Below are 13,365 nucleotides of genomic sequence, written 5' to 3'. Positions count from 1 at the left end.
CATCGCTATTAATTTTCTTGAGTTATATTCGCAGTAAAAGTAAGGTGAGTAGACTTTAAATACATTAAGTTTAAACAGAAAAATAACTTGTTTGTTTGTATAAAAAACAATAATGTTAAAATGTAAAACAATAGAACCTTGGCGTTTTCTTTGATAGGAAGACTCAAAAGTAACATTTGTGTCCTCACTTCTTGCAGATGGGCAGAAACCTTTAAATGATGGGCCAAAGCATTCTGTCTGAGATAGCTGGCTGATCATGCAGACTGCATTTGGCATTGCCTTTTAGAGCCGGACTTTAATGTGGGTGTTCTCTCAGAAATCTGACTTCTACAATGGTGTGAACTTGGGAGGTGGTGACTGTTTGACAGTAGGGCTGCTCCTGCTGTCATGGAAACCAAGCAAGGCTCTTACCAGATTCAGCAGGAAAACGCTGGCAGCAGAAGGCGCTTTGCTCTCATGACACGGGTCTCATCAGAATGGGTCATTATGTACTTTAAAGGAGAACTTCTGTGACCTTTATTTCTGTAGCTGCTGAAGTAACACTTTTAAACTCTTCTACGTTGAATAGCAAACCAGTGACTGACAGTAGCAACTCCTTTTTTTTTTCCTTGTTTTCAGAGAATATAATATTTTAATAGAAACTGGTAGTAAATGTATATTGCTTCAGATGGTCAAATCAGTAAGAAAATCTAATGAGCACACAGCTGGCTGGAGCATTGAGAAAAAAGTCCATAACACAAGCCCAGTCATTTTCTGAAGCTCTTGATTTTACTACTTTGAACTGCCATGCTGCCCAGTGTCACAGAAAAGAGCTGTGTTCTGTAGTGCCCTCTGCGCTGCATTGATGAGCTGCTTCTCTTCTCTGTGATAAAGCGTGTGTATCAGAAACTCAACTCATTGCTGGGTGTCCCTTGGAACTCAGATGCAATTGCTCAGGGCTGTTGCAGGTTGAAGTGGGAAAAAAATGAATTAGTGTTCAGAGAAGAACTATTGCAAGTGCAGTATAAACTATTATCCTGTGTGATTGTTTCTTGCTATCTTGCATTGGCCAGGTGGCTCTTAAACAAATTCATATATTAATTGCATGTTTGCTCTGCTGGAATAAAGATAGAGGGCTTTGTCCCTTCTTCCACTGCTGTTCATAGTCCAGTGAAACTTGTTTTCTGCTGTTGTGTTTTGTGATGATAATGCCTAAAACTAGGAATGAGTAGAATAACAACAACATAGATTAAAAAACGTGCAGATTAACCTCTTACTCTGAATTCCCAGGAAGTGGGTGAGCAATCTTAATTCTTACAGCTTCATTAATTGAAAGAGGCTGGGTCCTCCAGAGGGATGCCAAATACGTTTCCTCCAAAAGGTTCCCGTGTTTGTAAAAGTGTAACAGAAAGACAAAGAAAATGAAGGTTATCTGTAGCACTAGAAGCAGAGTTTTATTAAAATTGTGCGTGTAGTTCTTGCATGGCTGTCGGAGACAGAATGGTGCAGCTCTCAGGACTGTCTTATTCAGAATGTGAAAAGGCAATAAATTGATTCTTTCAAAAAGAAATGAGTAGTCATACCTGTGATACTACTTTTGAAAATGGAATTTTCAGGAGAAGTCTTACTGTGTTAATAAGTTATGTAGATGTATTAAGCATATATAAGATGTATAGTCTGCATAATGTTGTACTGTACATAGACTCTGTGATTTCAGTGTTACTTACAGGCTGTGAGTTCATACGGTACTAAAAATCTGGGGTTTGGTTTTATGGGTTGATATAATTGGTAAAGCTGGGGGAGGGGTATACGCACAGTTGGAGAACTGTATATAATCATTATCCATTTATTTTTGGTATTATTATAATTAAAAGTTGGAAAAATATAGCTTTTTGTCACATTTACATGATGAAGTGAGGAAAATTTGACTCTTAGCTGGGGGTCAGTTTAGCGCATACATTCTGGGCTAATAGCCAAACATGTCTATATTTACTACACAGAATTCAGATATCTAAACTCTATATTTTCTTTGAACTTAGAAAGTTTTCTCTTGAAACAACATATTCACAGAAGTTGACTATGTGCCATGCAGAGTTGAGTAGTGTGCAGAGGGGCAAGAGGGAGTTACCTGTTCTTCAAGGGGGTTTGTGCCAAACTTGGATCTAAAACTCCTCTCAATCCATTTGTATTTCTGATATCTTCATGAAGGTAATTCACTGTGGCCAGGCACTTAAATACAAAAATTCAGAAAACGGAAAAATTCTTTATTTTTTTACAACAAAAGATGTTACAGTCATGCATATAACACTGCTATTTCTAGAAAGAAGCTGAGGACTTTTGTGTATGCATGTCTTAATTTCTTAAGACTACTGAAAATTAGAAGAAACATAGCAGTCATGTCAGATTTTTCAAATATGCTAAACCTTTTTGATTGCTCACCTTTTTTTAGTGCTGCTGAATTTTGAAAGTGTTTGGTTCCCTCTTAAACACTACTAGGTACTTCTTAAAGCATCTCATAAAGCAGACTTCTTCATCTGGATATTGAGGCCAAAGTTTTGAAATCAGACTGGGTGTTCTTCTTGGTATTTTGATTCTAAACCCAATGTATTTATGAATGTATGATGCTTCCTGAACAAGGGAGTCTTACTGTGCTGCTCTTCAGGTTTACATATGGAGCACACCTGTAGCCCTAGAGTCATGAAATGCAGAAGGGACCTGTAGGGGTCCTGTGGTCGAGCCCCTGCCTCAAAGGAAGTTCAGTTTGAGCAGGTTGCTGACAGTATTCATTTAAAGTATTTGCAAGGATGGAGATCCCACGGACTGTATGAACAGCTTGTTCCAGCATTTCAGCACAGTCATTGCATTTTTTTTCCTCTATATTGATTTGACATTTCCTGCATTCCAGCTTATGTCTGTTGTCTCTTGTCCATTCACTCTGCACCTTTGAGAAGAGTGTGATTCCAATTTCATATGCACACCAACAATTTTAGACAGCAGTAAGATCTCCCCTGACCATTTTGAGGATGATCAAGTCCATCTCCTTTAGCCCCTTCCCATTAGTCCTGTGCTTCAGCTCTGGACCTAGCCATGTCCACTGATCTCCCTCTAGTAAATCTTGTCCCAGGAGACCCCAAATGGTACACATTTCTCCAGATGCAGTCCCTTAAATGATGAACAGAGGGGAAGATCACATCCCTGGATCTGCTGACTGCACTGATGGAGCCCAGGATGTGGTTGGCCTTCTTTGCCACAGCGACAATGTGCTGACTACTGTTCAACATGGTGTCCACCAGGACCCTTACATGTTTTTATACTTTCCATCTGATTGACTCCCAGGGTATACTGGTGCATAGAGTTATTTCTCCCTGGGTACAGAACTTATGATTTGCCCTTGTTGAAATTCATCTAGATGGTATGTAGGCAGTAATATCCACTCTGTATCATCAGGTTTAACAGCCTGGATCAAATTCATCGCTATCAAGCAACATTGAGGGATGTGATTGTACCAGGTAGAAGTTAGAGCAGAATTTGATCCTCTAGGTGCTTTGGTTGCAGTCTGACATTACACCTGACCCAGTGTAACTGCGGTCTGCTACTGAAATGAATAGCTTTAGTCTATCAAAACCCTGATCATATGCTTCTGGTAATTTTCTTATATCAAATTTAGTTGACTGTTCAGCCAGAGTCAGATCAGCAGCTTAAAGAACAGAAGGCCATCTAGCTGATCTGATAAAAAAATGAATATTTTCTTTTGGCCCAGAAAGCATGAATGAATTGCCCACAGCTGCATTGGTTGAGGCATGGTGCAGAGAAGCACAAGACCAGAACAAGACCTTTCAGTGTTAGCAGACAGTAACCCTGGTTTAGGCTGATGGTGGTTTGATGTTTTACAATATAATTTTGTTGGTGAGTTCCAGTTATTTCTGGGTTTACAAATATTGTAGGCAGGTGGATAAAACAAAATTGGTTGGGAAATGAATCCTAAAAGATGTATCAAATTCCTACAAGTAATTTCAGAGCTGCTTTAAAGATGCTTTTAATTCTTATTTTAAAAATAGGTTATCCAACTGTGAAAATCACACTGAATATTTTTAAAAGGATAAGTAGCTAATTAAAACCTATACCCAGAAATGTTCAGTGGGTAACTGGTGGTGAGATGTCATTGTATTCAAAGGCAGATGCACTGCTTTTAACATACTCTGCTATATATAGTCCTGCTCACAAGTTAAAGAGCCCAGAAACTGAAATCTCGTTAATTGGCTGTTACCACCTTCTGCTGTGCCTTCACTTGTACTGGCGTAAAAATTCTTGAGCAGGGCTGCTTGTGAAATGTAGAGGTCAGATGTTACAGAAATATGGGTAAATGTGTTGTGTACGAATTCTGAATTCCCAATGAACAAGATAGTAAAGCAAACTCGGAGACTTAATTACAGGTCTAGAAGACCGGCAAGGGAAGGAAGTGTTAGCATGTACTTTTGGGCAGACAATTTCCAAGGATTTCCTTGTTTCCTTAGAGCCAAAGTATCTTGCAGATGTCAAAAACTTAATAGAGAATTGAAATTATTGTTCCTTCAGATCTGAATGAAGGGCACTGTGATTAGTCACTTAACTCTTACAAAATAAACCAAGTAAGATATGTTTATCTGTGTTCTGGTTTGAGCTAAAGCAGGACCAATTTTATGACTTTTCAGCTAATCCTCTTACTAACTTCATTTTCTGAAAGCTAAGAACATGTTTTTCAGACAGTAAGGAGGGTCGTTCCGTCTGTGTACAAACCCAGGAGCTAGAGGAGCATAATGAGGCTCCCGTGATCCAAGAGGAGGTGGTCAGAACCTTGCTAGCCCGACTAGACACCCACAAGTCTATGGGGCCGGATGGGATTCACCCTAGGGTATTGAAGGAGCTGGCGGATGTGCTGGCCAAACCCCTTTCCATCATCTTCCAACAGTCCTGGAAGACTGGGGAAATTCCACTGGACTGGAGGCTGGCTGATGTCGTGCCCATCTACAAGAAGGGTCGCAGGGAGGATCCAGGGAACTACAGGCCTGTCAGTCTGACCTCAGTGCCAGGGAAGGTCATGGAGCAGGTGATCTTGAGTGCTATCATGAAGCACATGCAGGAGAACCAGGTGATCAGGCCCAGTCAACATGGGTTCACAAAAGGCAGGTCTTGCCAGACTAACCTGATCGCCTTCTATGACAAAGTGACTCGGCTGCTGGATGAGGGAAAGGCTGTGGATGTATCTTCCTGGACTTCAGTAAAGCCTTTGACACAGTTTCTCACAACATTCTGCTTGAGAAACTGTCAGCCTCTGGCCTGGACAGGCGCACACTCTCCTGGGTGGAAAACTGGTTGGCTGGCCGGGCCCAGAGAGTGGTGGGAAATGGTGTGAAATCCAGCTGGAGGCCAGTGACAAGTGGGGTTCCCCAGGGCTCGGTGCTGGGTCCAGCCCTGTTCAATGTCTTTATCAATGACCTGGATGAAGGCATCGAGTGCACCCTTAGCAAGTTTGCAGACGACACTAAGCTGGGTGGAAGTGTTGATCTGCTGGAGGGTAGGGAGGCTCTGCAAAGGGATCTGAACAGGCTGGACCCCTGGGCTGAGTCCAATGGGATGAGGTTTAACAGGGCCAAATGCCGGGTCCTGCACTTGGGGCACAACAACCCTGTGCAGTGCTACAGACTAGGAGAAGTCTGTCTAGAAAGCTGCCTGGAGGAGAGGGACCTGGGTGTGTTGGTTGACAGCGACTGAATATGAGCCAGCAGTGGCCCAGGTGGCCAAGAAGGCCAATGGCATCTTGGCTTCTATCAGAAACGGCGTGACCAGCAGGTCCAGGGAGGTTATCCTCCCTCTGTACTCGGCACTGGTGAGACCGCTCCTCGAATCCTGTGTTCAGTTCTGGGCCCCTCACCACAAGAAGGATGTTGAGGCTCTGGAATGAGTCCAGAGAAGAGCAACAAAGCTGGTGAAGGGGCTGGAGAACAGGTCTTATGAGGAGCAGCTGAGAGAGCTGGGGTTGTTTAGCCTGGAGAAGAGGAGGCTGAGGGGAGACCTCATTGCTCTCTACAACTACCTGAAAGGAGGTTGTAGAGAGGAGGGTGCTGGCCTCTTCTCCCAAGTGACAGGGGACAGGACAAGAGGGAATGGCCTCAAGCTCCGCCAGGGGAGATTTAGGCTGGACATTAGGAAAAAATTCTTTACAGGAAGGGTCATTGGGCACTGGAACAGTCTGCCCAGGGAGGTGGTTGAGTCACCTTCCCTGGAGGTGTTTAAGGCACGGGTGGATGAGGTGCTGAGGGATATTGTTTAGTGTTTGATAGGAATGGTTGGACTCGATGATCCGGTGGGTCTCTTCCAACCTGGTTATTCTGTGATTCTGTGATTCTGTATGTGTCTCTAGAAGTGATGACATGTTATAGTTATCACCAAAGTAATGAGACAATGGTTTGCAGAAAGGCCATTGCTTATACTTATTCCTATAGAAACCAAGGTGATCCTCAAGTTAGTGGAGTGCCATATGAGTGAAAAAAGGTCACACCTGCAGGAAGGAGTGGCCAGGACAGGTGACCCAAAACTGAATTACAGTGTATTCCATTCCATATGTGTCATTCTCAGTATAAAAATGAGGAATCCTGAAGGTCAAGCCTTCTTCTTTGATAGCTGGTGTCTGATGAGGATCTCATCTGTCATTTTACCCCTGATTCTGATTTGTGCATTCCTGAATCCAGCTCCTGTCTGTCACTGAGTCCAGTCTGGGAACTTTCCCCATGTCTACCCTCTAGGGTCAGTAATGACATATAGTTATCGAGGGGGTCGATTTTGTATATTCATATATATTTTATTATTTTCTTACTAATAGTATTATTTTCTTTATTATTATTATTATTTCATTAGAGCAGTTTTAGTTCTAGTTTCAAACCTACAAGTCTCTCTCCCTTACTTCCCTTTTCCATTTCCCTGTGGCATGAGAGAACTGGGATACAACTGCCCATGTTTAGCTGCTGACCAGACCAGGAAGGGGGCTAAACTGTGACAGTGGGCTAGGAAACCCCCTGCGTGCCCTCCCCTCTAAGGAGACTGTGACATGCTGTGGTGCCTTTGAGCTTTGTGGGTGTCATCTACCTGGCTCCGTCTTTGCGCCATACGAAGTCAGTTATCCTATTCTTCTCCTCTAGTTTTAACTTATTTTCTTTCAAATTGTCTAATTGCCTAATGCAGATGAGCAATTTCAAAGTGCCTGGTCCTTGCTTCTACTTTACTTTATGTTTGGTTCATCTGTTTGAGACAGGCTTGTGTCTTCAGCTGGAAGTTCAGCTGGATTTTTGTTAGGTAAATCATTGAGTCAAAAAATATATAACATTCCTTCTGGCTACTGCTTCTGATACACTAGATGCAATAATCTTCAGTAGTTACTGTCATTCTTCAGAGCAGTGGATTGTTCATGGCTTCCAATACATCACCATCTCCAGGATCGTTAATGGTGCAAAGCTGCCATTTTACTGAGACATCTCACAAGAGTCCAGTTGGGTCATTACCTGAGTCCCAGTCTTGGTCCCCATAAAAGATTGTGGCTAAACATACTTGATGGCGGTATCCTGCCCAGTACGTGCAACTATGCCTAAGAATAAAAGACGCCAGGGTAGTTGTACGGCAATGCAGTTGTGTGATTGTATTTGTAGAGCAGGTCACCATTTTTGTGGGGATTTAGTTCAGAGCAGATTAACAGTGGTCATAATAAGTTAATGAGTATCTGTAAATCAAGATGAGATGTCTTCCTAAAAGTATGTAGGAGGTCAATTACAAGTTCTTGCCTCAGTTCTGGAGCAGCTCACATTCATTGGATGGTGCCTTTCCAGGTCAATCAGTAGTGCTCAGTTCCAGATTTGTATTTGTAACATCTTATTAAAATGAAAATACAATTAAATGAGGTCTTTCATATTAGCAGTAGAAATCTAGGACAGCCTTTGAATTATCACTCCTTTGTCAAGACAGTTTTTGGTAATTAGTCATTAATTTTCATTATCTATATAGAAGTATATCACATTTAGTAGTTTTTATTCAAATGAATGTATATTCATGTCCAGAGGTCCTTTCCAACCTCAACTGTTCTGAGATGTTCACAAAACCGTCTTATTATTCCGTGTATTAGAGGACTCTTGTGACTTTAAGCAGTATAAAAATCCGTTGTGAATAAAAGTAATGACCTAAAAAGAACCGTGGTATTTTATATACCTAACACAGGAGCCAGCTGCTACTTTATTAATGCAAGGCAGGACAGACTTGCTGCTCACTGGAGCAGTGCAGTTCCATCACATCCCACCCGTTATACTAGAGACAGTGGTATTGTCTTCTGCTCAGGTTATTGAGTAAAACTCATGGTACAAAATCCTCTCTTGAGCAGGTGGAAATTTAGGATTCCCGCGTCATACTATCATGATGCTGGGCCTGTTTGCACCAGAATCACACACGGAACGTTTAGTTGTGTCAAAGATCAGGATAGTTTAAAAGGCTTTTTCCTTAGCTTAACTTTAGGCAAGAAGGTAACAAGTATTCAAGTATTTGGAGTATTAAGACATTAGTGTTAGTGAAAAAAAAAAAAAAGAGGTAAAAAGCAATACATACTGCCTATTTTTCAGAATGGATGACAGTGTTGAACACTTATTTATCTGGCTTAAAATAGTTTTCAGTAATATTATTTAGAAACAACAGATAGCATTGCTTTTATTCTCTTTCTAAATGATAGAAATATTCTTTAAAATGAAACACAAATGTGGAAAAAGCTACTTGATGGTTTAGGGCACAAAATAAGGTTTATGCTTAGCAAGAATTATCTGTGCAGCTTTTGTCGTGAAGACAACCTCTTAGTAGGCATTTGATAGTGTTTGTGAAGGAATGTTATGCAGAGTTTTAATGAAATGTTAATGAAATAATCTGATCAGATGGACTTTCACCGTGAGGCAGAAGGCTTGCATTATGTTTGTGCCCCACTTAAGCCATATTTTGGTAGCTCATTTGGGATTTAGTTGGACATGAGGTTTGGGTGGAGTAAAATGTATTTCTAAATCCTCGTCATCCTTTACTGCATTATGAAGTGATTTGTCCATCTGGTCCTCTTAGAGAAAAAAACTCATCAGTCTCTGTGCTCAGACAGGAAAGCTCACAGCAGACAGCTTTTTGTTTTAAGGACATTGATAAAAAGGGAGGATGTAATTTAGTGTAAGGAGAGCTGTTGTTGAGTAGAGCAAACAAGTAATGTAGACACTTTGGGTTTTATAAATAGGATTTTCTCGTATGACAGTTCACTGACATTTGCTTTCTGAGCGTATAGATTAAGAGAAGAACTTGGATATGATCAAAGTTGGGAATCGGGTGCTGGTCTTTTAATGTATAAAAGTTGTCACTCATGCAGCATTTTAACAACTTAAAAGCAGCTGCATTTGCCTATACTTTCTGTAATGCCAATTTTATTTTCATTCTATGACTGATCCTGTTACTGATCAACCCTTGCTGATACTACATTTCATAGATACACAAGGATTTGAACTTTAGTGCTCAGTGTATTTCTGTATCTTTATTGGGTTTTTTCTAAGTTGCTGTAAGATTTGTGTTTGCAATTGCTTGTTTGATGTGTCCCTTCAATACATTAGCCTCCAAGTGGCTGAAAAATTGTGAATGAGAACTGGGCAAGTAGAGAAAAGGAAACCAGAGTAATAATCATTTTCTTTGAGGAAAGAAATTTAATTTTGATAAAGACATGAGATGGTAACCTGTATGCTTTTGTTTCCTCTATTGTAGGCTGCCTTTCCCTGCAGGCGACCGCGTAACTTTTAATGGGAAAGAGTGTATCTGCCAGAAATGTTCCCTGCCCCCTTCCAGCAACACCGGCTCGTTCCCTGTACAGAACCTGCGAAGTAAGTAGGGTTTTCTGCTCTGTTCTGCTGGTACTTCTTACTCTGCACAGGTTTAAAGAACACAATTTTACACTGTTACGTTTAACTGGAATTTTTACCACTGTCCTGCTTAAAAGGTCTCAAGAAATACAGTGTAGTCATGTGAAAATAATATGGCAGCTTTCCTGGAAGTCTGATATTAAAAAGAAAAACAAATACTGCCATTATGATAAGGGTAACAAGACACAGAAGCTCCCAGGACAGTTGATTAAAACTGGAGTAAATAAAATTATCTGGAGAAAGTTGTAATATAGATGTTAATACTTTTTAGGGATTAGTCCAACTCCAGCTAAAATAAAATCCAACATGATATTTAATAATTTGTAAGTGTTCTGGGGTTGCTGCATGGCTAAATATTATGTAGAAAGGGTTAACATATGCAATGAGACCACACAGACATTTCCCTTGACCTCAGTACTATTGTGTACTATCAGAAAATACAAACACTACAGAGAAGAAATGTAGTCTTTTCATAACAAGTTATTTTGCAGCAGAGCATAGAGAGGCATTGTTGCTCTGAATTCTGTTCCTCTGCTGATTTCTTCGTGAAGAGCTGCCATGCTTTAACATTCACCCACTGTCTATATATAATTAAACATCAACAGCAATTTAATTAAACAGCAAAGACAGAAATATTTTTAACTGTCATATCACATCAAGCTGGATTGGGCATGGCTGAGGAAAGACCCCATTGATTGCTTTTCTGTATATATAAGGAATCCAGCCCACTTCAAGGAGAAATTTCTACTTTTTTTCCCCTTTATTTTTCACCACATCTCTTTTTACAGAAGTTTCACCATCTCCTTTCTACAGTTTGTTAACAAAAACTGCTGTGAAAATGCAGTGATGCTATACTGATTCCTCTCTTGCCAATGGTGTTCTCTTTCGGAGAGGGGGTGGTCCTGTGTCTTGGATACTTTCTGTTGTCACTTATTCCAGAGATGGATCATCCTCAGCCATCTTGGCTGACTGTGTTTGCAGATCCATACTTTTATAGCCTATTATCTGTTTGTCTCCTTGTCATATGGAAAAAGTGGCTTTGAGTTTAATGGAAATTATTTGCCTCGTTGAGTACTGACAGAACAACTTCATTTGATTATCTGTGATGCAGAATCCTTTAATGTACTTACATTCCTTTTCTCTGTACAAAGGCGTACAATATAGGCAGTTTTTCATGTGTTGCATTTTTCCAGTGCTCTCAGTGCTGCACTGAGCCTCCCCAGTGCATGGGTACCTGCAAACTTGAGGAAACCACTTGCCTCGAAGTGAAGGAGCACTAGAAGCATATCTCTGTGGCAAAACCTGAGCTTGGAAAAGTTTAGCCTTTCCTTGAATAAAATCTCAAACAGGTGCAAATATTTGAACTTGAAACACTGTTTTCAAACTCATTAGAAATGGAGGAAATCTTGCTTATTATAGATTTTAGTGGATTCAGGTAAGAGTCTTGGTTTAAACCTAGACTTCCTCACTGTTGATAGGACTTCCAAGGTAGTTTGATTTGGTCTTGACCTGGGATTCACCATGTCTGCTTCTCAAGTGATGTAGTGATGGGGCTGAGCTGATAGTTGCAACAGTTTCTGAAAGGGCAAACAGAGGCCCTTATGGGGGTCTGCAAGTAAATTGTGCCATAATGTTGACAGGATCCTAGGTAAATATCTTCTTTACCTCTGAAGGCTACATTCATTCTCTCTCCCTTACTCCATTTCCCCAGTGTCTTGCAATGCTGCTGCAGGGCAGCATCTTTGATTTCACATTGATGTGCAGCACTTGGCTGACCCACGAGCTGCAGAACCCATTAACTTTGAGAAACTGGGTAGCAGTGGTATAATCCTTCCTTGGTGTGGGGAGTAGAGCTTTTATGGGTTAATGGGAAGCACTGCAGCCACAAATACATAGAGGTATACATGTATATATGTAGTAGGATAGGTCAGAGCCTGACCAATGACAGTAGCCAGAAAAGTAACCAAATATCTAAAAAATAATAAAGGATTTGGGAAACATACAGATTAAAACATAATATTGAAAGAACAATGTGTAATAACAGCTGTTTTCCAAGCACTTACTAATCCTTAGGATAGTACCAGTGTTTCAGGTATAAACAAGCAACTTCAGAGACATCTTAGTTGAACTGAGTAATTGGAAATCCAGAATTGCTGTCTGTAGCCATGCTACACGTTATACAAAGCCACAAATGGCAGGTCTCCTTGTTTTAACAATAGTCTTCTTGGAAAAATCCTTAATGTTTTAAACAAACAATTCTTTATATAAGAGAACAGTAGTGCTCAAAAACACATGACTTCAAGCAAAGTGAGTCAAGTAATATGTTACGTTGGTTTTGCTTTTACCTCAGAACTGCCTGATACATACTGTGTATGTAATTCTTCAGCCTGTTTACCTCAAGAATGCTTTCAGGAGATCTCTTGGGACTCACAGAGCTCCCAGTATCACTGCCCCTTGACTAGTCCTTCTATTTTCATCCTCTCACTTTGGTTTTTACCTCCTTTGTGCATTACTTTTGGAAGAAATGTCTAATACTCAGTTTTTTCCTGAGCCACTGAATTTTTTATTATTGTACAAATACCTTCCTACTTGTTTTGTTTAGTTTATAAAACACTAGCTGTAAAAACTTCTTGTGGAAGTGTTGATATTGAAAGAGTATTCAGGGAAGAACATTGAAGTGTAGCCACAAATAGATGTATTCTGCAGAGTTATTGGTTGAAATTAGGTGAGTCATCAAAGGATGCTGCATCCAAGATAGGAAGAGAAGGATGTTGCATCAACAGGCACTGTTGGCATAGCAACCACAATATTTGTTTTTAATTATCTGGGACTTAACAGAGGAAACAGCAGTTAGGAATTAAAAAGTATCTCACAAAATGCTGCATTTCTGCCCACCCGAGCTTAAACCAGATGAAAGATGAATGACATCTGAGCACAGAGTATTGTATTAGGTTTGTGAAATGAACTTCAAACCAATGAGATTAAATTAGATTACCAGATGAAGCCCTGGTACAGGGGAGATCATAAACAAGTTTCTGATTGCAGTTAAAGGATAGATACTGCAGTATTTATTGTCTTTTGGGACTAAATCCAGGCACACTCTCAAATGTTCTCTTTTATTAACAAAACTCAAATGTTCTGATCTGTGGTGCACACTCTTTTTTGCTGGGCTTGTTTCCATATATTGGTGCTCTACAGGGTCATATTAGAAAGACACATTATTACTCCCTTAATCCATTCGAAATCCAATAAAGGGAAATAAGAACTACCCTTTATTGTTGTGTGCTCAGAAATTAAACATTTGCAATTGCACTAATAATGTTTCATTAAAATCACTTAACCAACTACCTAGAATGTTAAATCAGAAAGTTTTTAAGAGGACTGTTTCAGTCTTCTTAATGAGATCCTATGTTTGGAGTACTTTCTTAATAACTAG

At 40.3% G+C, this 13,365-nt stretch overlaps 1 protein-coding gene across 14 annotated transcripts in view; it reads left to right on the top strand.

The window, feature by feature from the left end:
- ABLIM2 (actin binding LIM protein family member 2) overlaps positions 1–13,365 on the top strand; it is a 149,865-nt gene that overhangs the window by 59,276 nt on the left and 77,224 nt on the right. For all 14 annotated transcript variants that reach the window (XM_069856392.1, XM_069856390.1, XM_069856386.1 and 11 more), the window contains exon 4: positions 9,775–9,890. In XM_069856392.1, the coding sequence (XP_069712493.1) occupies positions 9,775–9,890 (116 nt within the window). The remainder of the gene's footprint in view (positions 1–9,774; positions 9,891–13,365) is intronic.

Source organism: Phaenicophaeus curvirostris, chromosome 4 (assembly GCF_032191515.1).
Source record: "Phaenicophaeus curvirostris isolate KB17595 chromosome 4, BPBGC_Pcur_1.0, whole genome shotgun sequence".
In the NCBI taxonomy this organism is placed as follows: Eukaryota; Metazoa; Chordata; class Aves; order Cuculiformes; family Cuculidae; genus Phaenicophaeus; species Phaenicophaeus curvirostris.
Note: the sequence above shows the minus strand (reverse complement) of the source record. Positions and strands in the feature narration are given on the sequence as shown.